We start from the raw sequence: 27035 nt of genomic DNA on the forward strand, positions 1-27035 counted from the left end.
AGTGAAGAGTTTTGAAAAGAAAAAAAAAATCTTTCTAACAGCTTGAGGGAGAATATAATGAAATGATATTTAGATTCCTTTTTATTTTGTGTATTGCCAGCAGTAGATACCCACTGAACAGAGCTTGATTTAGAGAACATTTTGAAACAATGCTCTCAAGTGACTACACTGTATAAGCTCATAGTGATGATACACAACTGTAAAGCAACAAGCTTCCGAAGACCTGAATATGATTGTGAACTGGTAAGCAAGTTTTGAAACAATGCAGTTCTACCTTTCTCATGGAGAAGAGTAAGCCACAAAAATTTATTTTGTTCTTCCTCACAAACATACCTGATTAATTTGTTTACCTCTATTCTCCTTAGTTGTATGGTCCCATAAACTCCAATCCTCAATCATTTTTACATCTTGAGCTTTTACTGTTGCTTTCTTTGTAAGACAATTTTATATCATTTATTAGGCAGATAAAAGTTATTTATTTTCTTTTGAAACAGATCTAGGGAAAAGACAAAAGTGCTGTTAAAAAATGTACTATAAGAAATGTGGTGGATGTCACCTAAAGAGGTTAATTTTTCCGCAGTTTTTTTGAAATGTAAGTAAGAAGAGCTTACCTAAATGCTATATAGATGTTTAAAATCATGCATTCAGACATCCAAATCTACAAATGTGCAATTCACAATGGTGAATTAATTAAAACAGGCCAGTTTAGAGGTGTCAAATTCTCTCCTGGATGTAAGTACTAAATTCAAGACTGAGACTTTTGAGAACTTAGTGTCTAATAGGTCTTCTAGGAGCTACAAAATCACACTTTACAGAAGAAGACTTTTACATGTGTATGTGTTGTAAATTTCTTATAAAGAAGTCTTTGTGATGGCTGTCATCAAGATTTTCAGCTAAAAACATTGTCCAGTATTCAGATAGTATGGCCATGTGTTAACAAATTGAATATAGCCTAGCAGCCCCAAACAAGCTTTCGGTATTTTTATAAATGTACTTGGGTGAGAAAATATCCCATCAAATTTCTAGTCTGATAGTCTAGCTCTCAAGTACTTAACAGATGTTGGAACCAGATTTATTTAGAAACCATCATAATTTATTCATTTGTTATTCTTTAATATCATTCTGTTCTAAATTCTTATATGATTTTGTTGAGTGAGAATGAAACTCTACTCTAAAAGTAATAGAAACATAAGCAGAAAAGGGAATGTAATTGTCTGTCATGTGGTTGAGTCACACAAGTCTCATGAGGAAAATTATAAGTGCGAAAGACATTAACCTGCTGTTATTTCAGAGTTTCTCTTCTGCTTATTACTGTGTGGCTTTTGTTGCTGTTATTTTTTGCATGTCATATTTTCAAGGATAATTTTTTCAGAGACATATTATTCAACTGAGAAACTCAGTGAATGACCCAGTTAGCTAAGCCCTGCTACTACAGAATTCAATGCAACAGAAAGAAATGAAAGTGATAGAAAATAGTAATCAAAATAAAAAAAATTCTTAGGAATGCAAGTAATTTACTACAAATTCATTATTTTTATAATAAATAAATGAAAATATTCTCAGAGAGGTTATATTCAACTACTCAAGTCTAACTCAAGGAAGTTCTGAAATTATAAATAGCCATTAAAGCAAGTTCAGCTGCATTCTGGAAGATTATTCTGACCAATTCTTTGTGAAGGAAATACAGTGCTGATATTTTGCAAAACCCAGATACTAGAAATGTGTATTTCAAATTGTTGTTGGTCTCTAATTATCTTCTGTTGTACTGAATTTACATGGCCAATTTTGGTTGTCCCCCTGCAGCCTGTGGGCACTGTGCAGAGCAGATCTCCTTGCGCATCCATGGAGGAGCGCACAATACAGCAGTGGATGTGGCCTGAAGGAGGTGCAGTCCATGGAGATGCTCCACGGGAATCGGGCCTTGGCTGGAGCTGCAGCCTGTAGGGAGCAGCCTGTGGTGGGGCAGGAGGGCTGGGACAGCTGCCACCTGTAGGGACAATGCTGGAGCAGTGCTTGAAGGATGGGCCCCATGGTATGGAGCCTTGCTAGAGCAGTCTTTGAAGCACCACAGTCATAGAATCTTAGAATCACAGAATGGCCTGGATTGAAAAGGACCACAATGATCATCTACTTTAAAACCTCCTGCTATGTGCAGGATCACCAAATCACCAACCACCAGACCAGGCTGCCCAGAGCCACATCCAGTCTGGCCTTGAATGACCCCAGGGATGAGACATCCACAATTTCCTTCGGCAACTTGTTCCATTGTGTCACCATCCTCTGTGAAAAAATTCCTCCTAATATCTAACCTAAACATCCCCAGTCTTAGTTTAAAACCATTCCCGCTGTCCTATCACTATTCACCCTCGTAAGCAGCCATTCCCACTCCTGTTGATATGCTCCCTTCAAGTACTGGAAGGCCACAATTAGATCTCCGCTTTTTTTCCGAGCTAAACAAGCCTGGCTTCCTTCAACCTTTCCTCACAGGAGAGGTGCTCCAGCCCTCTGAGCATCTTAGTGGCCCTCCTCTGGACCCATTCCAAGAGCTCCACATCCTTCCTATACTGGGGGCCCCGGGTCTGGATGCAGAACTCTAGATGGGGCTTCACAAGATCTGAGTGGAAGGAGACAATCGCCCCTCTCTCCCTGCTGGCCACCCCTTTTTAAACGCAGCCCAGAACACAGTTGGACTTCCAGGCTGCAAGCGCACACTGCTGGCTCATGTCCAGCTTCTCATCCACCAGCACCCCCAAGCACTTCTCTGCAGGGCTGCTCTCAAGGAGATCTTCCCCCAGTTTGTATAAATACCCTGGATTGCCCCGACCCAAGTGCAGCACACTGCACTTGGCCATATTGAAAGGTGTGTAAGGTCAGCTATAAAGATGTTTCAATTTGCAAGGAATAACTTCATCTGTACATAGCAAATCACACACATGCAAATTCTATGCAAGAAAAGTTATATACAGGTGCATCGGATTATTACTCATTTATTTAGATAGTACTACTATATTATGATAAAATGCTCTCGATCACTTTCAGGAGCTCTCAATAATTTTGCTTTATGGAATATTTTGTCTTTCCTGGTTCCTGTCAGTGGTGCTGTTTCCTGACTTCTCCCTGACTGTTCTCATCCTTTCAAACATTCCAGAAGGCATCGTTTGTAATAGCCTTTCTCAATGGCTCCATGTACTTTCATTCCCAGTCTGTGGGAAGCCTTTGTAGGATCAGTTCAGGAGGGACTGAAATCCCATGGGAGGGTGTCTGTGTGGTGCTTTGCTGCCTACCCATGTTAAACTTTAACATCTGAATACCAGAAAAATAAGTAAAATGCAATATCTAAACACGTAGAAAATGTATTCATTTGTTAGCTTTACTAGCTGTTGTTTTACTTATGTAAATGACAAGCATTCACTTTTTAAAATTATCTGTTCAAACAAAAAGAAAAGCACCGGATCTTGCAGTAGATTTTAAATTTTGTGTTGTTTCTGAAAAAGAAATCCTGTACTTTAAATACACACACAGAAGCTCAAAATAGGATGATAACATTGTGAATTTTATTTTATTATGGTAGAAGAATGCATGTCATTCTGAGCATAACAACAAATCTCTCAGTAAATATTGACAGAGCTTGTCAGTTCTAGACCACAACTAAGGGTGAAGGTTTTCAAGTAATTACCTTTTTTTCCATCTCTGTTATTCTGCTGACTTGCTTCATTAGCAAAAAGTGTGTGCCACACTGCCAAAGAAAATCCCCATATAGATATGCATTTTATTGCTCCTGAAAAACTAGAGAATAGTAAAATGTGACGGTGTGTTGTTGGCTATGGTAATATACATATCTCTTGAGTATTGCTTTGAATTAATTTATTTTCACTATACAGGAGCATTATTGTGAACAGAAGTCTCTTTTTCATCTGTTTGTCCTTAACTCTTACTTTACGATGGAAATTTTATGGGTATGATCTGAATGGTATGTTCCACTGACTCCTGTGGAAATTAACTATTTAAATCAGCTTTTGAACAATTTATGTTATTTTCATTTTGTTCTTAGTCCTTGTGTTTAGATGCAATTCTTTTCTAGCATGGATTATGTTTATACAGTATTGAAAAATATGATCAGAGTTAAAATCAATCGTAATATTCCTGGTGCTCTGGTAATCTTCAAATATCTCAAACCTTATCCTCTTTTGGAATTTGTTATTTAATAGAAGGAAATCTCAATACCTCATTTATTTTTTATTTTTCTTCAAATGAGAAAACCAACCTAAGTAGGAAAAGAGGGACTTTTATTACTTCATTGTTGTTGTTTTTATTTCTATTTTTTAATTTAAAAAAATCTGTTACAAATTTTTCTATTCCCTTCAAATTTTGTGATAACTTTTTCCATTGTTTCACTGTGCTGAGCAAATCTTAAGGACTGATAGTTCTGAAACACTTTCACTATCTTTGCATTTACAACCCAGATAGTTCTCATCTGTAACTCATACATAACCTCGATGTAGCTATCTGCTATAGGAGGAAAGATCTTAAAGCAAACTTGGCACTGGTGATCTTTAAACTAATTCAAAATGTTACTTTCTATTTTCTATCTTTTATTTTTCTATGCCACCTTAGGTGTTGCAATTATCCAATTAAAGAAAAAAAAAAAGTTAAAGACAAAAACTTTGTTGACTAAAAAAAAAAGGTTTCTCAGCCAATAATTTTTGTATAGGGGTCAAAAAATCTTGAATCTAATGTGCCTGGGAGTCAGACTAGCTTCAAATTCATGTACATTAGAGCCATGTGAAGGCATCTGTATGTACATGAGATCCTGAGCACAAGAAGGTGTTAAAAACTGGGGCACCAACACTGTCTGATTCTTCATGATAAATTTGGGTCACTTTAAAATATTCTCTGAGCACAGGTGTAGTGACAGCATCATACAGAATGGATGAAGTTGGAAAGGATCTTTGCAGGTCATCTGGGCCAATTCCACCATTCAAGTAGGGACATTTAGAGCAGATTGCCTAAAATCACGTCCAGACAGCTTTTGAAAATATCCAAGGGAGACTTCTTGGAGATGATTTTACATTCTTGAAGTTGTGTAGCACAACATAATTCCACAGTAATTTCTTTACTGCCAGTTCTCAGTAAACTTTTTGATGCCAGTGAGTTTTTGAATTGTATTAAATTTTTGTGTGTGTGCAGCTATATTGTATTTTGACATTTAGATGCCTTAGTTCAGGCCAAATTACATTTCTTCATTCAGTTCTGAGTAATTCCCTGTGGAAATACAACAAATATGTCATAGAAAGGTAGTAGCTAAGGAAAGATTAAACTATGTGCTGCAGGCAATATAAAGTCAACAATAGCCATTCAGAAGATAAGCATTGTTTCTCAATGTTGTGGGTGTATGTGCCCTTCTTGATAACCTACGCAGGTCACTCTGTAAGTAATGCTTCCTATTTATTTTCATGGAAACTGTGAAGAGCACAATAACAATATATGATAGAGCAAATTATCAGCTACAAAACACTATTTTTTAACGTAGTCCAACATTAGCTATGCATTTTTGCCAGTGTTTATAAAAATACACACCAGTACAAGTGGCCTGGTGTCACAATAACTACTGTTGAAGTACACTACCTGCTGCCTTACTGTGCTCACTGAACATATTCACTGTTTTGTTTCCATAAATGTTCAGCAAGAACTGACAAATGTCAGTGGGTGCAATTTTTTTCACATGAAGAAATTCAGTGACATTTCTTTGTTTCATACACACTTCCACCCTGTAGATATTTTGTCAGATCGCCCCTCTACTGCCATCTGTCACGCAGCAATAAAATTTGATAGAATATTGTTGGGAAGGTTCCACCTCTACTGGCATACCACCAACATCCAGCTCAGACATCACAAACCAAGATAATAAAATTGGAGGTAATACTTTTGGAGCAGTCTTTGTATTTTGTGTTAGGTAAGTGACACTGTAAGTGAGCAGGACTTCTTTCCATTCTTACTGAATTAAAATTAGAAATAATTTACAGTGATGGAAAAGCATTCTGAGAATTCCTTACTGAAAAGAGCATGTAATATTTGACTGAAATGAGTCAAGAATGTAAGGCTGGAAATATAATAAAAATATATATATTGCTGTTGCTCTGCATAGGAGTAAATACAATTTGTTTCACACTCAAACTTAACCATTTGGTAGGGGAAGTGTAGAGCAATGATGACAGGGTTTTTTTCCCCCATCTTCTTTATATGTAGAAAGTGAGAAAAGCCTTTTAGTCGGGTCACATAATAAAATAAAGTGAAATCAAAACAACTGGCAGAATATCTGGATACAAACTCAAAGATCTGACTCACTGTTAACATTCTTCCATAAATTAATATACTTGTGCATCATTGAAGAATGACACTTGGGAGAAATATTTCATCATATATTATAGGTGCTTTGTTTAATGTTATGTCATGTGCCAATGAACTTCAAGAGACAGAACACTGAATACTGGAAAGTAACGTAGTAAACAGCTATAAAAACACTCATCATGCATTTATTTGCAGCTAGAAGAAAAATAATCAATTCACAAAATGGTATTCACAGCTGAAATTAAATGGTGAACTGGCAAGGTGCAATTGGGTAAGTGTCACAATTATTCATGGTTTTGTATCTAAGTGAGAGTTTGTCTGCATTTTAATTAGTAGAGAGCACTTAACATCTAACTCTCAAAAAATATAGAGGACTTCTTGCCATACGTTATTATGCTTTTACAAATATAGGAAGTGGGAATTACTGTTTCTCAATTTCAAATAGACAGACCAAGTATTTACTTTCCTTCCAGACACAAATTTTCAATTAGGATATTACAGAATATTGCTCTCATTGAGAGATTAAATTTTGCAATTTTTACTCACTTTATCAATACCACTGAACTATTGCATTACGTTTCATAATTACTAAATTACTTTTCATGAAAACGTACCCATCTAAAACTGTTCATATCTTTTTCAAGCCAATTTTAATTTGTCTGTTTTTTGTTGTATTTTTACAAGTTCATTAAAGAAGAATTGTTTATTTCTCACTCAAATAATTATAAAAACTCTAATACCATTCTCTTTCCTTTTTACAAATTAAAAGTTATTCCTACTGTAAAGTTTTTCATAAATGCCAGGTTTAATCATTAGAATTCATAGCTATTGGTTGCTTTTGTGTGAATGAATACTGTGAATGTACATGGGTCTATCATTGTGTAAAACTAAATTTTACATAAGCTTAACTCTTTTCTTTCCAATTTTCATCTAGTATTTAAGATGGATATAATTTTTAATTTGTCTTCTGTCTATAGATAATACCTCCCAATTACTATTTTTTTTTAATCTTACGGAGAAGAATATGGCCATCCTGATATTGGCATATAAAACAATTTAAACAAAGACAATCTGTGCATTTGTTTCTCTCCATGAAAAAAAAAAATGAAATTCAGAGGTACTTACTATGGAATTACATGTTAAACTATATATATGATGAGGAAGATTTTTAAATCCTACTTCATTTAAAAAAAAAAAAAAAAAAAAATTGGTGAAGGATGATAGTACTCATCTCAAGAACAATTCCACTCTGCATCTACTCTGTTTTATAAATGTGTAATTACATGCAGCTAGACATTTAATTTTATATATAAAATATTTGGTTTCATCTTTAATAAATTTACTTGAGTTAATTAATTTTCTTAAAAATATTAATAAGCTTGTGTTCAAACAGCTTACTGGTTCATTTTTCACTCTTTTGACCTGTAATAAAAAAAGAGTCAATACACTTACATTAAAAAAAAAAAAAAAAAAAAAAAAAAAACTAGTTTAATGTTTTTGGAGTATGGAACCTCCTGTCTGATCTAGAAGCAGCTATGGTGAAAGGAACTATTTTTCTAAACAGACCTAATGCTTAAGCATTTTTTAATCACACTGTATCCTAAAAGAGATTTAATATATTTTCATTTAGCATTGAGAATACATTATATGAATATATTCTTTGTTTTTTATATTTTTTACACAAATTATTTAACTTACTTGGAAGTAATTTCTGCAAAATAATGCTAAATAAGAGGTGAAAAACTGTTTTAAATCTGATGTGTTTAATTTTCTTTTTTTAATAAGAAACTAACCTCTTGCACTCTTCCCTGCTGTGGAATAATTACTATTTGCTATTACTAACACTTCCAGAAATAAATGATCTAGTCAGGATTAGAATTAACAAGCATGGCTGATCAAACCTCTATGAACATGCTTTCCTTAGATTCAGATTCAGCTGACTTTGTTCACTTATTCCCAATTAGGCGATCTCAGAGTATTTACTTAGTATTTACTTGCTGATCAGCAAGTGTTATAGCTGTTTCATGGGCTGTGGAAAAAACAGTCAAACAGAAAATGGAAATATAACTGTCACATTCAGTAGAGGCCCTAATGATATATGCAATGGTAACTCAATAAAATGATTAGACCATACTGAACTGGAATAATACCATTTAGCAAATTTTTTACCAGAGAAAAGCAGCATGATTTGTTAACTTCATCTGTTGATATGAAAATATAATAGATTGAAAATTAGTGCAGGCAATTATTTCTATGTCATCCAATGACAACAATGTTTATCTTATTTTTAACCTGTCAGCTTTAAATCTCAATTTCCTTTAAAAATGTGTCTTTCAAAGTATACATTAGTTTCAAATTGATCAGCTAATGAAGATTTACTGTTGGTGAAAGTGACAGCACAATATACTATTAAAGAATTACTGGGAAAAATAACATTGAGGGCATCTGTGTTTACGACTTCACATGGTTTGTAACTTCATACCATCATATTCATTTATGCACCACATGAAACACAAGTGGAGCATAGTGCTTTTGCACCAGAGCAGACACAAAATTATGCCATACAAGCTGATAAAACGGCCACAGTGAATTTTATTTCATACTTAACACTGCTCACATACATTGTAGTGACTAAAATAATTTTTTCTAACACCTTTGAAGGAGTACATGGGAAAGTAAATCTGAAGTGGAAACCACATTCACAACCAAATGGTTATTTCATATTACTTTATTTGTAATTATTTTTACATCAATTGTTTTATTAAAGATGATACATTTGCAATATCTATTTATTTGTTAAATATTGTTTTTAGAACTTTCATTCCTCTTGACTTCATTTTTCCTTCTTCCTTCTCATTCTTTTTCTCTTTTTATCTGAAAAGATGTTATTGTGAAGTATCAGAGCAATCTCTATCCACTTTTTTTCTCTTTTCCATCTAACACTGAGCAAATTTCTTCAGCGTTCATTGTTAAGATGGAGTTTCATTGGAGCTGCCAAAAACATGCTGTCACATTAAAATTAGTAGGTATCCTCTCTAGTTGGTGAAGGAAAAAAATCCTTTTATTTTTTCCTTTTATTTTTTCTTTTTCTTTTTTTCTTTTTTTTTCTTTTTTTCCTTTTCTGAGCAAAGCTTTCTGGTTGATTTGACAGTGAAAAAAGTAATGCAGTTTCATTCCACTTTGGTCTCTTACATTCCTTTTTTCAGCTTGGTGACTAATCTCTCACTGACAGCCAACCTTCTGTTTCCCGCAATATAAAGTCCAGCAATCTATTTTTCAGAGTTGTGTATATTCAAGACAGACAATAGGAATTATTTGAGATTGCAGAAGTTACATAATCCAAATTGCTGAGGTGAAAAAACACTTACATAGTTAATACAGATGAATTGCAAAAAGAATCTTTAAAAAAGCTTATTGAACTAGACTCCTCCAGCAGAATACAATGACAATTTTTTTGTTACTTCAATAGAAATATTGAGGCCATAAGCACATTTGAAAACCTCACTTGAAATATTATTTCTTAATTTACATGGGATTTCTTTTTGACATTTGAGAGGTTTGTAGTTATGAGGTAATTATGTGATGAGTAAAAAAAATGTTTAAATTAACTGGGAATTCACTCTAAGCAACATTTTTTAGTTTAGCAAGATTTCTTCAAGTCAGACAAATGGATTTCAGAAGTAGGATGTAGTCTGAAAATAGAGTGAGTAGAGACAACGCTTTGTCACAGTGGCTATTCTATTGCTTTTTAATGGGGAACTTCTCAGTCTCCATGTCTAACAGGAAGAGGCGGTGTCCTTTTGGCTCTTCTCTCTACTTCTTGACCTGGTGTGCAGTGGTGCTGGCATCTCCACTACGACTGTCTATATAGTGCAAGAAGAAATCAACTGAGGGACATTTCACTGAGGTGACTTTTAATAAAGCTCTGGTGGGGACAGAGCTTGTAGTTCCCCATGTACTGTTGCTTTAATTAAGGAATTGACCTGTTCTCAAGTAGACTCTGACGTCATCAAACTGGAGCATTAAAAATATTTAAAAAGTTAAAAATCTCTTAGGCATGTGTAAGGCTTTACTTTTTTATGGATAGGAACTCAGATAATGAGATAGAAAATTATTTGAAATTGAGCCGTAACGAAGTGGAATCTTGAATACATTTTTATCAGTGCATCGTACAGTAGATCAATTAAGTAGTAATATAGCAATGGAGTACTGCCTGTTACATATTAAGATTGGGCTTTAAAAAATTATCACATTATAATAACTACTGATGATTATGACAAAACTGCCATTAACTTACCAAGAACAAAAATTTGTCCAGAAGCAGTGAAAATAGGAACCAAAGAATATTTTTTAAAGTATGTCATAATGACATACTTTGTAATAGAAATGAATGTGCATGTGGGAAAAAGAATAGAATTACTAAACTCCTGTACAGTTGAGTGTTTCATTTCAGGCCAAACTGACAGACCATGTGATGGTAATAGACCTTTCACATCTGGTTTACTAATTGAAACGTGACAAGCAGCCAGACTCATTACTGGTCTACAGAAAATTGCATGTTTGTCTCAAGAGAGAACTGAAAAACCTCTGAAACTTTCAACACGGTTGTGCAGTCTTCTACTAATAGATTGTAAGAAAAAAGAAAAAAAGAAAATAGAATATATATGGCCAGGCAAGCACAAATTTTTCATGTCATCAGCTTAACTGAATCGCCTAAGAGCCTTCTCCTATTCTAACTGTGTGACTTCGAAGTGGAAGGTGAATGCACTTGGAGCATTGAAGTTAGGACCTTGGAGTATAAGGATTTCTTGTTTTTCTCTGTAAAAGTTGTCTAAATATTCCAGTGGCATTAAAGTAGTGGTTTGGTTTGTTAGTTTTGTGTTGTTTGTTTGCATGTTTTACTTTTTTTGTATTTGTTTAGACATTTTTTTCTTTGTTTTGTGTTGGTTTTGTTTGTATGTTTGTTTGTTTTGGATAATAGTTAAGAACTCAGTCATTAGGTGAATTTGAAAATAGATTTTCCTATCTTTGTCTCTAACAATACTTCTTTGTAACTTACAGTTTTACTGGTTTTAAGTAGTCCCTACTTCTGAATCACAGTTTAACATATGTTCACAGTGTGCTATATTCTGTAAAAGTTCTAGGAACCAGGTTGGTGGCCCACATGTTCTTGGGCACAGTTATCCAGAATGAAATTAGGAGATATTAGCATGTCTGTACCAGGGTCTCAGACAGGAAATCTCCAAAGAGTAACAGTACTTACTGAGAAGCTAGAATGTAGGCCTTTAGGACTGATGAATAAAGATGTGTGGCTGAATCCAACAGACAGCTAAGCATCATGTAATCATTTTCATACTGTCCCCTGCAATGGAATGGATTAAGGAATCAGAAAAAGGTAAAAGTCATGAGTTGAGCTAAAATAATATACAAAACATTGATGCACAATGCAATTGCTCACCACCCACTGAATGATGTTCAGCTATTTCTTGTGCACTGGCAGCCCTTGCCCCAGCCATCTCTCCACAATTTTATTGCTGAGAATGACACCGCGTGGTATTTGCCTTGTGATCATGGAGTTAACTAGATCAATTTATGCCTCTGCGTTTGCCTTTAACAGCTGAGATTTTTGATGGTACACATGAGAAAGAAGGTTCATCATCTTTAATTAGTTGGATTCGCAGTAGTTTGACCAGCTCCTTCATTAGACTCTTTTGATTATCCTAATCTTCATCAAGTTTTCCTGATACTGCTACAGGTTTGTCACGATTAATGAGTAGAGACACTTGCTCTTGCATTTCATTCAGTTGGTCCGTTATTTGTGAGATGGAGGAAATAGAAGCGTGAGTTGGGGGTAGCTGTTGTTCATAGTTTTGTAGCATAAGAATCAATTCAAAAACTAAGGGTCTTCTCTATTGGTCCTGGTATCTGTCAAACGTTGCTGTTAGTGTACTGGCGTATCTGTCTGGTGCTGTTGTTGTGAGTTTCTGCCATATATCAGGCGTCATCTGCACTCTCTCAGGGTCGTGGTCTTGGCATGGGTGGTTAAAAACAAAGTTAGGGTCGTACAACATTTCCACCACAGCTATTTGCCTCAAATACTGGATACCCTTTTCAACTGTATCCCACCTTTTTATCACAGGCTTCAAACCGTCTTTGAAGGGATACCTTTCCTTCATGGATATTTACACTCGTTCCCAGAGGGTGGCAGCCCCATCCAAACATCTACTAATCCCTGTGTCAATAGCTAGATCTCTGGCAATGCCTCCTAGTTGGCTAGCTTCATTACCATCTAGAGACAAGCTACTGGCCCCGCTGTCCCAGCAGCGAAGCAACCAGGAAATGAGAGTTTCATTCGGATGCCGTGTGAACTCCTTTCTTGAACCTTGGATTTCAGTCATCTTCAGAGGCCGACGAGTAGTAATAGAGACTTTCTCTTCATCACTCTCTTCTGCATGTCTCTTAGTTTTTCCTTTTGCCTTCCCCAGTGATGGTGGTTCTGAGGAGGGCCCCTCACTTGGATCTTCCTCCACCCCTCCTCCGCTTCTTCTTTTTTCTGTTCTAGACACGAGGACATTCACTTCCATTTCTTGCCTTCCACAGGGGCAACTGATATTGTTACTGGTGTTTCCTGTGATTGATCAGATTTGACTTGGAGATTTTCCCCTTTGGCTTGAACCTCAGCTCCAGAATAGTATTATATAGGGCGCGGTAAGCGCAAGCCAAATCTCAAATAGGTTGTACCTCCTCAGATCTATGTAAGCAGCACCATCCCTGACTCAAACACTGGCTTAGTTTCTCGGGATCCCACAGGTGGTCAAGAGTGAAATCCCATGACCTTGTGGGTCCCCATGATTCTAAGATTTTTCCTAAACCTCTCCATATTTCCTGCCAGTCAGCATTCTCTGGTTTTGGAGGAGACTCTTTCCCCATATCACGAATGCATTGGAATACATTCAGGGAAACTGATAACATGCACACCAAAACGAGCATTAATTCAACATTCGAAAAACATGTGACAAACTGAGAAGAAAGCCTGAAACTGGTCTGAACATCATGTTGTTTGTAAAATTAGCTATTCCATTTGGGATGTAGTTGTTTGTAAAATTAGCCATTCCATCTGGGATGTAAATGTCAAAATTCAAATCATACCACATTGCATACAAGTACCATGCAGGTGACTCCATCAGTGCCTTTATTTGGTTATACATGAACACAATTCCACAACAAGTAATTATGACATTGATAATTGACCAATAAGTTGTGAGGAACATGATGGTTTTTAATCCCTTGCAGAGCGTCCCCATGATAAAGAGTGGGTTCATCACTGGTAGCTGCTAAAAAGGGGTTAATGAATGGAAGCTGACAAGAGGAGGAAAACAAAAAAGGAAAAAGCACTGCCCAGACTAAGCAGTGCTCAAAGTTTACAAATATCCTAGAATACTGCCAATACACCTGGGCTTTCAAGGTCAAGTTTTCCAGCACAGAAACCTGAACTACTGATAATGTTCCCTAACGAAGCTCTCCAAGAACAGAGAGAGAGATTTGTTCTAAAAGCTAAAAAGCAGCTATTGCCTGCATTCTCCACCAAAAACTGCCACGGAGTTAACTAGATCAATCTATGCTTGTGACAGGGGGGCAGTAGGCTCCTGGGCCCCCTCCCCGGCCCCACAAAATGGGAAGGGGAAAGGGATAGGGAGATGGGAGGCTGGGCTCAAGGAAGGAAAAAAAAAAAAACAAAAACCAACAGCAACGATCTATGGAGGAAAACTTGTTTTACTACTATGATATTGGAATGCAAGATAACACAATATAATACAATCTAATTGAAATTGAGACTAGTAAATCAAATAAGATAGGAGAGAGAGAGTTCCTGAGACCGAGTCAAAGCTGAAAAGCTTGGAATGGCTAGGAAAGCACCCTCCAGCACCCACTGCCAGGCAGTAAGAGACCGCCCCACCCAGAAGGGCCAGATCCCATGACTTCCATAAATGTATAGGGGAATAGGTACCTGGAATTGGAGCATTAACACTTTAACTCCCAGTGCACTACATGATGTTATGATGTGGAATACTGAAAACCAAAAAACATAAAACTGTGACACCCTGTTTGGATCATCTATCTCATTTCTGTTCCCTCCAAGCTCCTTGTGCAACTCCTTGCTGGCAGGATAGCACATGAAGTCCTTGATTTAGTGTAAGCACTGTTCTACAACAACTAAGACATCAGTTTTCTTCTAAATCCAAACTGTAACACTGGCCACAATGAAGAAAATTAACTGTGTCTCAATGGAAACTAGAACAAAAGAAAATATGCTTCAAGACCCAAGCACAAATTAGAGTTGGCAGACTGCAAAGGAATGTGGGAGGAAAAGATACAGTGGGCAGAGAGAACAGTGGTTTCTAAACATTTCTGATGACTGAATTCCCCTGAGCACATTTGAATTCTTTGGATTGAATAAATTTGAATGTGAGTTAGATTCTCATGATGCAAATGAAATTTTAGAGATCCCGATGTGTTAAATCTCCAGTTATCCAATAACAAGGCAACATAGTAAAGAAAGCATTAGACTTGAATTGTTGCTTCATTAATATTTAGTCCTGGTTACAATACAGCACTTTTTAAAATCTCTTTCTATATAGTGACCCATTATGATAAAATTCTTTTTTTTTTTTTTAATCAGCTCTATCAGGCTGATTATATGTTGCATTAAATTTTAAAGCAAATATACTTACAAAAATTAACATGACAAGGAAGATAAGAAATTGAAATTATGGAAGACAGAGAAATTAATAGTAAGGCTAAAACCTATTCTTCACTCATTCTGTTGTGATAATTCCCTGATTTGATAAGTTTGCTCACTGCTTTGGGGCCTTAAACTCTGCCCAATCTGGAAGTAATAACATCATCTGTGTTATATAGAACAGTGGTGGCTTTGGTGATAACAGAGATTTGGGATGTTATTTGGGATGTCTATTACTAAATCTGAAATACATCTATTATCTATATAATTGCATATCCTCCTTTTAGAATGTTTATGGTATGTGGTTTGCGTAAGAATTACAGCAAGATGACTTGCTTTAGCTCTACAGATCTGCAGCTGAGACAAAAACTTGTTAAAAAATCCATACCATGTTTGACATGATATTTTATGTTATCCTAGATAGAGGTTTGAAGAGACCTTTAGAGATCATCAAGTCCTACCATCAAATAGATATACTAATGCACTACAATGTGCAAATACTGCTTGAAATCACCAATGCTAAGCAAGAAAAGACAAAATTACTGAAGTATGCACTATTTGTGATCTCACAACATTGTTCTCTTCTGAAAGAGAACAGTAGAAGTTTCCTCCTAATTTAGGTCTCTTTGAAGTTTAAGGAATTTGCTTTTGTTGAGTGTATCACTGTAAGAATTCAGCTCTGCTCCTTCTGTCTTCTAACACAAATAAAGAAATTCATAGCTGCTGAATGATTTTCATTACCATGAAAAGACAAACATTTTCTTAGTGTGTTGGTGACACTGGATGCACAATTATATTTCTCATAACTGTATTAAAATGTGACAAGCCATGTAGCATTTCATTGACCTTACTGACAATGATAAAGAAGTGTATATAACTATTTTTTCCTAGCATCAAGTGAGCATATTGATTAAAAAATAGGAGTTCTGCCGTAATGCTATATTCTCATTCACTCTTTGAGATACTTCTATTAACCTCATCAATGACATATGTGAGGTTTTTTTACATTTTTTTCTTAGAGTATGGGTGTGAGAAAGAAAAGTACTATGATCATAATCATGGTCACCTTTGAACACTGTGTATTACAAGTTCTGCAGCTGTCTGTAAAAGACTTGTACTGACTTGATTCTAGAAAAACAGGTGGAGGAGAATGAAATGCTGAGAATTTAGCAAAATAAAACAAATTATTTTTCTTACAAGGAGCCCTGATATCTTACCAGTTCTTGGTTATGTTTGGGAGCGATGTGATCCTCATTTTCACAGAATCACAGAATCACAGAATTGTAGGGGCAGGAAGGGACCTCCAGAGATCATCGAGTCCAACCCCCCTGCCAAAGCAGGTTCCCTACACCAGGTCGCACACGTAGGCGTCCAGGCGAGACTTGAATATCTCCAGAGAAGGAGACTCCACAACCTCCCTGGGCAGCCTGTTCCAGTGCTCCGTCACCCTCACCGTGAAGAAGTTCTTACGCACATTCGTGCGAAACTTCCTATGCTGCAGCTTATGTCCGTTTCCCCTCGTCCTGTCTCCACGTACCACTGAAAAGAGACTGGCCTCACCGCTATGGCCGCCACACCTCAGATATTTATAAACCTGGATCAGGTCCCCTCTCAGTCGTCTTTTCTCAAGGCTAAACAGACCCAGTTCACTTAGCCTTTCTTCATAGGGGAGATGCTCCAGGCCCTTCACCATCTTCGTGGCCCTCTGCTGGACTCTTTCCAAGAGATCCCTGTCTTTTTTGTACTGGGGAGCCCAGAACTGGACACAGTACTCCAGATGAGGCCTTACCAGGGCAGAGTAGAGGGGGAGGATCACCTCCCTCGACCTGCTGGACACGCTCTTCTTAATGCACCCCAGAATGCCATTGGCCTTTTTGGCCACGAGGGCACACTGCTGGCTCATGGCCAACCTGTTGTCCACCAGGACGCCCAGGTCTTTCTCTGCAGAGCTCCTCTCCAGCAGCTCATCCCCCAGCTTGTATTGGTGCATGCAATTATTCCTCCCTAGGTGTAAGACCCTACACTTGCTTTTGTTGAACCTCATCCGGTTTCTTACTGCCCAGCTCTCCAGCCTGTCCAGGTCTCGCTGAATGGCAGCACAGCCTTCAGGCGTGTCAGCCAATCCTCCCAACTTCGTATCATCAGCAAACTTGCTGAGGGTGGCTACTATCCCCTCATCAAGGTCATTGATGAAGATGTTGAACAAGACCGGACCCAGCACAGACCCCTGGGGGACACCACTGGTTACAGGTCTCCAGCCAGACTCTGCACCACCAACGACAACCCTCTGCGCTCTGCCAGTCAGCCAGTTCTCTGTCCACCTCACTGTCCACTCGTCTATCCCATACTTCCTCAGCTTTGTTATAAGGATGTTGTGGGAGACAGTATCAAATGCCTTTCTAAAATCAAGGTAGATTACATCTACCGCTCTTCCCCCAAAAATTTTGAGTATCAATAACCTATGTCTTAACTTTAGAAATGAATAATAGTTACTATGTTAATTTCTTATTTTCTCTTACATTCCACAAAATCATTAAGAACCAGTGAAATCAAGATATCACTGAACTGCAAATACAACAAAGGAACATAAACACAACCATAAAGTTTTAGATTTCTCTAAAAAAAATTGTAATATTGGTCATATTTTTAATGCAATCAGTGAATATTGCTACACAGCTAAATGGAGTAGGCAGGGAATTTTACACATGTTGATTAAAATAAATCACTTTACTACAATATCTGCGTAGGTCACTCCAAAAGTCATGGTATCATAGAATCATAGAATAATTTGAGTTGGAAAGGATTTTTAAAGATCATCTAGTGCAACTCCCCTACATTGAGCAGGGACATTTACAGGTAGATCAGTTTACTCAGAGCCTGGTCCATCCTCCCTTTGAATATCACCAGGGGTGGGGCATCCACCAACATTCTGGGCAACCTGTTTCAATGCTTTACTACTTTTACTGTAATATTTTTCCTTACATCCAGTCTAATTCTTCCTACTTTTACTTCCATGAAAGCTACAGCAGATACAAAGATCATGATAACAATACTGGATAGAGAAAATTCTCGGCTAAAAAACGCTATTTTTCATCATAGTTAACATCATTAGCTATGCATTTTCATGTAGTTTCATGTAACAAGAGCTTACACGTGCTCATTAAAATCTAGAATGTGGCTGATGAAGATTCAATCTCTAAACAGTAACATCCACCTCTGATATTATGGGCCAATGTAATAAAATATTACGTGTTACTTTTGGAGCAGCCCTTGTTGTTTTTTTTTCCTTGAACAAAACATTGACATTTTTATTGACAGAGAAGTTTACCCACCTTTAAAATTAATCATATATGTACTGTATTATTTATCTCTTTGTTTACTCACATTCAAGTTATTAAAATTTTATGCTTTAAGGTGCAAATATTTAAAATTTATAATTTCATTTATATGGATTTCAAATCCCATCCAGACTTCCTTCTTTCAGTGTTCCCTTAACTAGTGATTAAAAGCTATTACCATCTGCTAGATCTTTCAGAATAGGTTTCCAAGACACTAAATATCAACTGCATTTGTCATTAGTTAGCACTCTATTGCTTGGTCTCCGCACAGAATTCATGAGCAGAATGTATGTGGAGATTGAGCGAGGTGTTTTTCCACTAAAGCTACTTTGAAGACGTCACCTCAATACGACAGGGAAGAAATCTCCAGTTCTTTCAAGCGTCCTTCTGTGACAGACAACAGTAACTGTTTTCCAGTAACGGTAATTTTACAGCAAGCAAAAAAAAAAAATTATGTATGCTATGCTTTTTAAAAATCTGCAAAAGCCTTTTTGATCCCCTCTTCCTTCAACTTCTTTGCATCAGATTTCCAGAAGTATGTGTAGCTTTTTAGCAATTCTATGAAGCATATTTTTTCGAGGCTGAATAAAATGCAAGGATGCTTTTAAGGAGTTAACAACTAATTTCTAGCTAAGCTGGATGTCACAATGGCAGAACTATATTTGTACGTCATATTAGAACAATGCAAATATCTATAGCTGAATGATAGGAGGGAGTAAAAAAAAGATCCTGAAGTTAAGTTAGTGCAATAATTGTTAATCTCTCTAAATGTTCAAATAAATAGGAGAATTGCTTTATCTTTTAGGCTAGTTACACAGATTAAGGAAATAACCCAGCTATAAGCTATAATCAGAACTCTGCAAAGCAAGATATACTTTTCTAGAAGCAATTGCTGTTTCATTTGCTTATATTTAAAAAGCAAATAGAAAGCAGCAGTTGTGAAAAGGAGTGCTCCTAGTATATGGTAGTCTTGGTGAGGCCATTAATAAAGCACAGAAAGAAATCTCTGCCAGATTAAAATGTAGAATCTAGGACCTTTTTTTGGAGATAAGAATCTGATTTATCAGATATCAAGGAAAAAGTAATAAAGAATTGCACCTTCTGAAGCATTTCTGTCAGTGTTGTTGTTTTGTGATTTTTGTTTGCTTTCATGTGGGTTTTCATTCAATACCTCAATTATTTACTCACACAATCTGTGACAGATCTGTTCATCCCACACTGATTCAGATTTCTGTGTCATGACTTCAAAATTCTGGAAAAAATAAGGCACAGCCATGGATTTTGTACAGAACTCACTTTTGAAATTGTTTTCTCCTTTCTCATTAAGCAGGTTTTAGAGATATTAGGTGAAGACTGTTGGTTTGAAGTCTTTTCTCTATTAAGATATAAGACCAATTCTGACCTGTGTTTCAATGAGAGGTGTGCTTATGTAGAGTTGCTGTTTGTTAGAATTGCCAAAGAAAACAGTTGGATTATTACTTATTTTTATAATTGGAGGTAAATGTATTCTGTGTTCACAGTAGTCAGAACTATAACATCCATATGTGTAGGGCATGAATCTTTCCTGTTGGAATATGGGAACTGTTTGTATCTCTGCAACAGAATAATGGTTGTAATGCCATCAGAGCTTTAATATATTTATCTGTGAATGCTACTTTTGACCTACCCTCAGAAATATCAGTTTTGGATCTCTTCCAGCCACGTGTTCATACGCTTACCACGTATACCTCATTCAATTATTTTCAGTTTACATGTACCATGTCTGTTTGCGATGGCAGAGGTGACCATCTGATCTGAATTGCATAAGACATGCTTTGTGTGTTGGTCAGCATGTGGGCAATACTTGTCTCACATCTGTCTAGATTAGATCCCTTTTTCATTCCATTAGCAGAGCAACACTAATGTCTATCACACATCTATATTTATTTAAACTTCTTTGGGGACTGACTTCCTATTTCCAATCAAAAACTATATAAAAGAATCATATTTTGTTATGTTGGTTTATGAGTTTCACTAAAACATCTCTTTAAGTACTCTTTCATGGGAAACCTCTTCCAGTTATCGTTTAAATTTTGAAAATGTAAATGTTAGTGCTAGCGGCAAAACTGGACAGAACTGATTTTATCCATAGCTTAATTTGCATTCAGTGATTCTAGAGAAACCAAATTAAATTTGCAAAAGCAAAGCCCTGGATTCCATTTCATCATCCTTCATTTATTAGCACTGTGAATATGGCAAGAGGCACACATTACTGAACAAAGATAACTATAAACAGTTACGCATGTCTAAGCAAAGCTATAATAGAAATCTGTGAAATGCTTCAAACTGAGTTTTGCATGTACATTTCAGGTCACTATAGTGAGTTGCGTTGTGTTGCTTCAAATTACTGTCTTATCTTTTTGCTGCATCACAAAGATTGATAAAATAGCAGGAATCTCAGCCACTCTCAGCTGAGAAAAAAAAAAAAAAAAAAGAATCAAGCTACAAGCTGGTAGCATACCTACAAAAGTTTTGTACAAATCAGAAAAAATGTATTCTCACATCAGTAAGAGAAAGTGCTCTTGTATGACATTTTGGACTGTTTTCCCTCGATCACTATGCCTTTGATTTTAGTCCTTTCTCAGAAAATTACTTTGTATGAAAAAAATATTAGGTAGCTGAGAAGGGAAAAGTGGAACTGTATTAGTTAAAAGACTGCCACAAGTTTTGTTTTATGAAGTTTCACATCTACTTGAGCTCTAAAACTCATAAAAATGACCAAAGTCACTTTCAGGCAATTAATTATTTTACATACAATATCTGAGAAAAAGCTATTTTGAGAAAGCTTTCTGAGACATTATATCAAAAAAACACTTCTGTTGTAGAATTATTATTATAGATCTCTTTCATAATGCAAATAGCATAGTCTAAGGATAAATAATTGATTAAATTTAGGCAGAAATTTATTTTTGTGTTTTACCAAAGCAATTTTTTATAGTTTGCCTGTACTGATATGAAACAATAAAAAGATGACTTTTGATTCAACAGATTTTCTGTTCTCAGGTCAGAATTTGATTTTATTTTATGCTTAATATATAACAATAATATTTGTGCATAATCTTGAGTTTAAAAGTGCACAGAGGAATAGAGGAATTTTTTTTTACCTATTTCTACAAAATCTCTCTTATACATATTTTGAATTTTGGGATTGACACTTCCACATATTACTTTGTTGACTTATAGTATTTAATTCAATTTAAATTAAATTTTAGTATGTTAATTGTTTCTAATGTAAACACCAGTTAACATCCTTTCTAATCTTGAATAAAGGAGGGGAAAAAAAGGCATTCATATGGATGTCATTTTTTGTACTATCACAGACAACCATTATCTTAAATTGCATGAATTTGATTTCAAGGAGTGGGGAAAGATCAAAAGTTACTGTTTCCATTCAAGGAACTGGTAATTGTGTGCAATTTCTACTAACCATGAAGAGATTAAGAAAACAAATACTCCTTCCATAAATAATCTGAATGAAGGAAGGAACTTAAGTGTGTGCAGGAACTGCTTTCTGAACCATGTTCAGATGCTCTTGTGCTTTCATTAAAATTATCCCCTCCAGAAGACCCTTCCTCAAATCCTTAACATCTTCAAAAGTCAATATTTTCAAAAGTATCAAAGCAATTTGTTTAAGAGCTTAAGATATGATTCTTGTTTTTAGAACTAACACTGATATTGATGTGAAAAGCCAAATTGGTTACTAGAGATTGTGCCACTCCTTATGGCAAATTTATACACAGTATAATAGAATTTTTCATAATAGAATTTGGCTTTACTTTCAAAATTTTGATTACAGTACAACACATCAGAAAGTGTTTTTCACAGTACACCATCTCAGTTTTCATTCTCAACTAGCTACAAAATAAATTGATACTCAATAAAAGAACATATGGGAAATACTCAGAGTCAGATTCACAGAAGCAAGGCCTTGATTCTGGAAGTAGAAGCAGAACTCAGGAGTGGAAGCAAACATACAGATCTGAGGATTCATTAAATGTGATTTGCTTCTGAGAACTTTTATTTTAACTGTTACAGTGGGAGAATTTGATAAAGGAATATATAAAGCAACAATATTTTTGAGCTTTCTGAGTAAAGCTTAGGGTGACTTTTGTATTTTTTTTTTTTTAATGCCAACAGAATTAGGTAGTGTGAAAATGATGAGCACTGTCAGCTTCAGATTCACAGAATCACAGAATGGCCAGGGTTGGAAGGGACCTCAAGGATCATGAAACTCCAACCCCCCTGCCACATGCAGGGCCACCAACCTACCTTTTTAATACTAGACTAGGCTGCCCAGGGCCCCATCCAATCTGGCCTTGAACACCTCCAGGGACAGGGCATCCACAACCTCTCTGGGCAGCCTGTTCCAGCACCTCACCACTCTCTCTGTAAAGAATTTCCCCCTGACATCCAACCTAAATCTCCCCTCCCTCAACTTAAAACCATTTCCCCTTGTCCTGCAATTGTCAACCCTTTCTAAGAGTTGATTCCCCTCCTGTTTGTAGGCTCCCTTTAGGTATTGAAATGCTGCAATGAGGTCACCCCATAGCCTTTTTTTCTCCAACAAAAGAACAGTGGGATCAAGTGCCATTTTCTCCCATAACTGAATCCAATTTATATGGCCTGAATTTTATTGAGTTGCTTATTGCCAAAAGAAATAAGAATACTAATACTGTGACATTGCAATACTGGAAAATATAGAACAGTAACAAAGAAGTAACCATTAAAAAAAAAAAAAAAAAAAGAGCATGTAAGCAGATTTACCAGAACTCTGAAAATATATAAATTCATTCTGTTTCCTTGAGATTGTAAAGACATGAAGTCACTTTTTGAAGATAAATGTGTTTACAGCATCGGGCAATGACCAAAAACTGAAACATAATGAAAATGTCTAAAAGATCATTTGGACATCAGAAGGTAATATTCAACTCTATCTTAGCATCAAAACTGGAGCACTGCTAGCCACCAAAATAGAAGAGAAACTTCTTTCTGTTGCCATATAAAAATATCTGCTCAGCTGTGTGGTGATTCAGATACAAGGATAATTCTTTTAATATATTCTGGAGTTACTCTGTATATGCACTGGAGACAAGATTATTCTGAATTCTGCAAGTATCTGCTCATTTAGGAACGGACATATGACTATACTCATGTCAAAGAGTGTAATGAGAAAAGAAAATTGTATAAAATTAATTTGTATGATGAAAAAAATGTAATAGAAGTGAAGATTAACTCTGTGGAATAAAATAGTCTGGTATTTAATTCTCTACTTATGTGTCTTAAAATAGATATGCGCTTCAGTTTTAATGTTTGCATTTTTCCTTCCCTGAATTTGTATGTAATTCTCTCATCTGGAAAAGTACGAAAGGAAGTAAATGGACACTGTAAAAACTCTTTTTCAAGCTGTATCATTTCATAAACAGATCTGAAGTAGCTGTGACCCAAATACGCAATATATATTTTAAAGTATTATTGTTCCTTCAGGCTCTGCCCATTATCAATTCATGGCTACAATTTCAAAACTAGATCAAATATCAAGCCCACATATAAATAAATAAAGCAATAAAATTTGTTCATAATTTTTTTAAAAGATTGACTAAGGTCTACCTTTTTTACAGTATTTGGAAATGCTAATCATAAAAAAATAAATTCTTCTGAAGAAGTTTTACATAAAATTAAATATGCTTACCATACTATAACTACACCCTTTTGTACATTAGATGGCATTCCCAACTTACGACACAAAGCACTATTAGTCATTCCAATAAAAGCTTGTGGTAGAAATTATATGCATAACATATGCTTTTATGCAACAGAGCAAATTTTAAATGACAAAACCTGAAATCCGTAAACAGAAAAAAAAGAAAAAAAAAAAAGTAAAAAATAAAGAACACTATAGCTCATTAAGGACTACTGACACTATTTTTGGTTTTCACATTTTCGCGTGAAAATTCTCAAATGCTATGCTGATGAATCATAGAATCATAGAATGATTTGGGTTGGCATGGACCTTTGAGATCATCTAGTTCCAACCCCCCTGCTATAGGCAGGGGCACATTCCTCTAGATCAGGTTGCTCACAGTCCCATCCAGCCTGGCCTTGAATACTTCCAGGGAGGGGGCATTCACAATCTCACTGGGCAACCTGTTGCAGTGTCTCGCCACTCTCACTGCAAAGAATTTCTTCCTAATATATAATTTAAAGCTATGCTCTTCCAGTTTAAAATCATTTCCTCTCATACTGTTGCTACATGCCCTTGTAAGAAGTCCCCCCCATTTTTCCTGTAGGCCTCCTTCAGGTCCTGGAAGACTGCTGTAAGATCTCCCCAGAATCTTCTCCAGATTGAAGACCCCCAGCTCTCTCAGCCTGTCTTCAAAGGGGAGGTTCTTCAACCCTCTGATCATCTCTGTGGCCCTTCTCTGGACCTGCTCCAACAGCACAATGTCCTTCTTCTGTTGGAGGCCTTCAGAACTGGATGCAGGAAACCATGAATGAAGGTCAGTAATGAATATGTATTGAATTATTTGGGAAATTTTATTTCTAATAAAAATTTCAAGTTTTGTCTTTTATTCCATATAGGATTTGTTTTAAAGGGAAATGTTCAGCCCCACCAGTCTGCATGGAGAAGTCATAATATGGCCATCTAAAAAAAGGAAAAAATGAGACACTGAAGAAAATTAGCAATGTTGGTAACTTCAGATAATAGTATTTCTGTATAGAAATGAGAAATTCCTCTTAACATCCCTTACCCAACCCTTCCCCCCACCTCTTTAATGAAAAAGCTGCTGGACTTTTCTGCTGAAGTGTCTCTTACATACTTCAACCATGTACCAAGCAAACCCCTTGTTTTGTCTTAGCAAGCATGCATACTTTCAGGAGCACAGGTGTCTAATCCTGTGAAATGGTTTGTACAATAATGGGCTCTTGCAGAACATCGTTTAGGTGGACATTTTGAGAAATCTGAGTGTTCATCCATTTAAAAGAACCAGAGAGCTTAGCATAGCATAGTATTCTTTTTTGCATCTTTATTTATTATTATTATTATTATTATTATTATTATTATTATTATTATTATTTTATTTTTTCTGATGGTGATTTTGTACTAGGAACAGTTACAAAGAGCCTTCAACAAGCGTATTAGAAAAGTAGCATAAGGTATATTCAAAACAAAAAAGTGTAGGTAAAAAGTCCTAAATTAAATTCCCCACCCTTCAGAAGATGTATGTAAATATCATTTAAAATAATACTACACTGGGTGGGTGTAGAAAAGAAATACAAAAGCTGCCAGCTACAGTCTGTGAAGCTGAAAGCAGAAATGCTACTACAAAACCAAACCAGCAGAGCCTCAGGCACTTTGTTCACTCTGTGGAGACAAAACCCCGAGGCTCAAGAAAGCAAGCTTGATGTGGAGCAGATGCCTTGTGAGGCATAGTATGTGTACACAGATAGACACTATATCACAGAGACGGAAGGAAATCTGAAGTAATGCACGGAGTTGATGTTTAGCCATTTTAAAAGCAGCAAAGTTACTGCATAGAAGCCAGGAAGTCTTGTGTCACATTGGGGGACAGGGCAGGAGGAAAGATACCCTTCTCTATTGTAGAAGCTTCCTGCAGCCTTTAAGATAGAGGTTTTGATGCCCCAGCCTAAGACATCAGATATATAGCATAATGACTGCAATGAGTACAAAATAGGGCTTTCTTTATTTGCTGTTCTGTTTCTCTCATAAACTATAAAATGTTTCTATTCTTATGGATTTTGTCATTAAAAACCTCACTGACATGGACCTGAAATTTAATCTCTCCATTTTATAGCAAAGTTTGAATTCCTTGGAGGTGAATGCTCTTTCTTTGGAAAAAGCTAGTCAAGTGAAACATTCTAGGCAGAAACTTTTCATTGAGAGAGAGAGTTGCTATAGGGACAAACTTATTTCTTTATCCTAATATGTTCCTCTTTTTGGTACCAGTGACTCTTTTGATTCTTTATCAAAGTCAGAGGACAGCACGCACTTCTTATCCTTATAAGTGACTTTTATTTAATCCCCTAAAGGAGAGGTCTTTAATATTTAAATTTTATTAATGTTCTACCTTTTCTTCTAATCATTTTTATTAGCCAATAAATTTTCTTCCCAATTAAATTTGTCTTATTTATTAATTTGTTCTTATAAGACTACTGTAATAAAATATTATATTTCTAACTGCTCAGAAAAAAACAATAACAACAAAAAAAACACCATTACACTGAAGCAATTTCTAAGTACCTCTGTGAACATAAGGAGAGATCTTTCCCTAATGACATTATTTTTTGCATTGTATTTCAACGTTTCTATAATTCCAGTAACATGATTAAAAACAAAAAACAAAACAAAACAAAAACAACGAAAGTATAGAATGCAATACAGCAGCTGAGGGCAATTGTCATCAAATGGCCTGACATTACAAACCACTTTTGGTTCCAAACATAAATGGCCAAGGAAATTGCTGAAGCCAAGGCAAATAATGATTAAGATAATTTTATTAGGTTTTCTTTCGCACCGTTGCAGGGAAGTCCACTTCTGGATTTTCTTTCTC

At 35.9% G+C, this 27035-nt stretch overlaps 1 protein-coding gene and 1 pseudogene across 1 annotated transcript in view; both read right to left on the reverse strand.

The window, feature by feature from the left end:
- Positions 1-12524, reverse strand: part of LOC146545214 (uncharacterized) — a 70467-nt gene extending 57943 nt beyond the window's left edge. The window contains exon 1 of the mRNA XM_085216876.1: positions 12299-12524. Coding sequence (XP_085073002.1) covers positions 12299-12524 — 226 coding nt within the window. The remainder of the gene's footprint in view (positions 1-12298) is intronic.
- A 439-nt stretch (positions 12525-12963) lies between these two features.
- Positions 12964-14518, reverse strand: LOC146545215 (uncharacterized; annotated as a pseudogene).
- Positions 14519-27035: the final 12517 nt, after the last annotated feature.

This window comes from Meleagris gallopavo, chromosome 1 (assembly GCF_905368555.1).
Source record: "Meleagris gallopavo chromosome 1, MGAL_WU_HG_1.1, whole genome shotgun sequence".
NCBI classification, from domain to species: Eukaryota; Metazoa; Chordata; class Aves; order Galliformes; family Phasianidae; genus Meleagris; species Meleagris gallopavo.